Below are 3,216 nucleotides of genomic sequence, written 5' to 3'. Positions count from 1 at the left end.
ACTCCTTGGAGGTTATGGGGGAGTGGGAAATTTGAATTAGACTGATATTTATGCATTCTAGACTGATATTTTTAAAATATAAGAAAATTAAAAATCACAATAAGGTTAGTAATGAAATGATAGTGAAAACAGATTAATTTATATAATCTAGGTTTACAATGATAATAGAATTCATTGTGATCACTTTATTTTATTTGCTTTTGTTCCTATAAGAAGTCTTCCTGTATTAGTCAGTTGGTGGATTAAAGAAATATACCCAGAAAACAATTGAATACCCAGAAATTAATTGAAAGATAATTATATTTTTACTCAAGAATCATAAAGAAACTTAAAATTTTATAATTCTGAACACCATCAATATATTTTTTCTCTCCAATTATTTATATCATCATATAATCTTTGGATTATTGGGAAATATTGCATAATGCTATTTTTGTATGATTTTTATTCACCTCCATCTCTTCCCAGATCAAGTACTTTTCTTTGATGTAATCACTATACAGTTGGCACTCCCTATCCCAGGAAGCAGAATCTGTGAGTAGAGGGGGCCAACTGTACTATGCTGCTTTATATAAGGGACTTGAGCTCAATGGATTTTGGTAACCATGGTGGAGGGACTTAGAACAAATCTCCCACAGTTGAGGGGGTGGGGAATGGAACTACTGTACATAGCTAATTTTACACATTCCTGGAGATCCCACAGAAGTGTTCTTTTTTTCTGGCTCTCACTGTTTTTCTATAATGGTCTTTTGTATTCTCTTTTTCTCCTCTTCATTACTGTTAATGAAGAGGCTATGTACCATATGTCATTTGAAGGGGCTCTCAATGCCAAAATATGGGACAATTAGGCAAAAAATAAATAATATAATATTGAATTATAATCCACAGAAGAAAACAAATATCCATGAGGCCATATTGATATAAATAATAGTAGAATAAACACATAAATGAAATAAATGGATAATTATTTCTTACATAACATTCCAATTAAATGTAGAATGAATGAATGGAATACAAAATCACCCTTTGGGGAGACGGGAGGGTCCTCGGCTAAAGCCAAAGGCGGATCAAAGTGGTGGGACTTGCGCCGTGGCCGCGGAGACATGAAGGCCCTCCGCACTCCTCCTCAGCATCCGGGTCAGTGCTCACCCTCGCTGTCCTGTCCCCAGCCCCATGGAGAAGACGGAGTTGATCCAGAAGGCCAAGCTGGCCGAGCAGGCTGAGCGCTACGATGACATGGCCGCCTGCATGAAGATCGTGACGGAGCAGGGCTCCGAGCTGTCCAACGAGGAGCACAACCTGCTCTCGGTGGCCTACAAGAACGTGGGCAGGGGCCGCAGGTCCGCCTGGAGGGTCATCTCGAGCATCAAGCAGAAGACCGACACCTCTGACAAGGAGCTGCAGCTGATTAAGGACTATCGGGAGAAAGTGGAGTCCGAACTGCCGTCCATCTGCACCACGGTCCTGGAATTGTTGGATAAGTATTTAATAGCCAATGCAAACAATCCAGAGAGTAAGATCTTCTATCTGAAGATGAAGGGAGATTACTTCCGGTACCTTGCTGAAGTTGCTTGTGGTGATGATCGGAAACAAACGATAGATAATTCCCAAGGAGCTTACCAAGAGGCTTTTGATATAAGCAAGAAAGAGATGCAACCCACACACCCAATCCGCCTGGTGTTGGCTCTTAACTTTTCTGTATTTTACTATGAGATCCTTAATAACCCAGAACTTGCCTGCACACTGGCTAAAACAGCTTTTGATGAGGTCATTGCAGAACTTGATACACTGAATGAAGACTCATACAAAGACAGCACCCTCATCATGCAGTTGCTTAGAGACAACCTAACATTATAGACATCAGACAGTGCAGGAGAAGAATGTGATGCGGCAGAGAGGCAGAGAACTAAGTGCATACAGGGTGTCATCCTTCTTCCCCTCAAGAAACCTTTTTACTCATCTCCATTCCTTATTCCATTTGGATTTCCTATAGCAAAGAAACCCATTCATGTGTATGGGATCAACTGTTTATAGTCTTTTCACACCACAGCTTTGGGAAAACTCCATTCCTTGATTTGTGTTTGTCTTGGCCTTTCTGGTGTGCAGTTACTGCTGTAGAAAAGTATTAATAGCTTCATTTCATATAAACATAAGTAACTTCCAAACACTTATGTAGAGGACTAAAAATGTATCTGGTATTTAAGTAATCTGAACCAGTTCTGCAAGTGACTGTGTTTTGTATTACTGTGAAGATATGAAAATGTAGTTAATTACAGTTTAAAGAGTGTTCTGCATAACTTCCTGATTTCTACATTCCCTCCCTTAACTCTTCTTTGGGGGTTTTCTTTCAGTAAAGCAACTTTTCCATCCTCTTAATATATTCCTTTTTGGTAGGAAACCAGAAGTATTAGATTGAATGGAAAAGCAGTTGACATTCTGAGGCTGGAGATCACAAATTAAAATGCCTCCTGTATCATATATGATGGAGGTCTTGCATATCTGTGACAACAGGGAGTTTCCTCATTCATTCTTCATTTGCTGCTGTTTAAGTTGACAACTTCCCTTCCCAATAAAAATTCACTTACACCTTCTGCCTTTGTAGTTGTGGTATTCACTTTACTATGTAATAGAAGTAGCATGTTGCTGCCAGAATACAAGCATTGCTTTTGGCAAATGAAAGTGCATGTCATTTCTTAATACACTAGAAAGGGGAAATAAAATACACAAGTCCAAGTCTAAAACTTTAGTACTTTTCCATGCAGATTTGTGCACATGTGAGAGGGTGTCCAGTTTGTCTAGTGATTGTTAGAGAGTTGGACCACTATTGTATGTTGCTAATAATCATCGACTGTAGTCCCAAAAAGGCCTTGTGAAAATGTTATGCCCTATGTAACAACAGAGTAACATAAAATAAAATTACATTTTATAAACCAAAAAAAAAAAAAAATCACCCTTTGGCAAATACCAGAGTAATAATTTATTGTGTCAATATATACTAAAATCAATAGGCAAAGGTATAATGAAAATCAGGATATTTACATCATCTCAAATATCGCACCACAATACTACTTATTAATTACAAAGGAAGAATAGTATTTTTACAGTAGAGAAAGCTGTGAGACACCACTTTAAAAATTAGCATTACCAATAATGAGACAAATTGTCATCATGTGCCTCCTCATATGATACACTGAGTAGAACATAGTATTAATTGGG

At 38.1% G+C, this 3,216-nt stretch overlaps 1 protein-coding gene across 1 annotated transcript; it reads left to right on the top strand.

Moving 5' to 3' along the window:
* The first annotated feature begins 1,043 nt into the window (after nt 1-1,043).
* LOC132510818 (14-3-3 protein theta-like) lies at nt 1,044-2,938 on the top strand. The gene has a single exon (XM_060133225.1). It carries the CDS (start codon nt 1,174-1,176, stop codon nt 1,855-1,857), a length of 684 nt encoding a protein of 227 aa, XP_059989208.1. The 5' UTR covers nt 1,044-1,173; the 3' UTR covers nt 1,858-2,938.
* The last annotated feature ends 278 nt before the right edge of the window (nt 2,939-3,216 follow it).

This window comes from Lagenorhynchus albirostris, chromosome 20 (assembly GCF_949774975.1).
Source record: "Lagenorhynchus albirostris chromosome 20, mLagAlb1.1, whole genome shotgun sequence".
NCBI classification, from domain to species: domain Eukaryota; kingdom Metazoa; phylum Chordata; class Mammalia; order Artiodactyla; family Delphinidae; genus Lagenorhynchus; species Lagenorhynchus albirostris.
The sequence above is the reverse complement of the archived record's forward strand: the minus strand, read 5'-3'. Positions and strand labels throughout refer to the sequence as shown.

Excerpts from the sequence above, each read along its gene's own strand:
- LOC132510818 (XM_060133225.1), top strand. The coding sequence starts at position 1,174 with ATGGAGAAGACGGAGTTGATCCAGAAGGCCAAGCTGGCCGAGCAGGCT.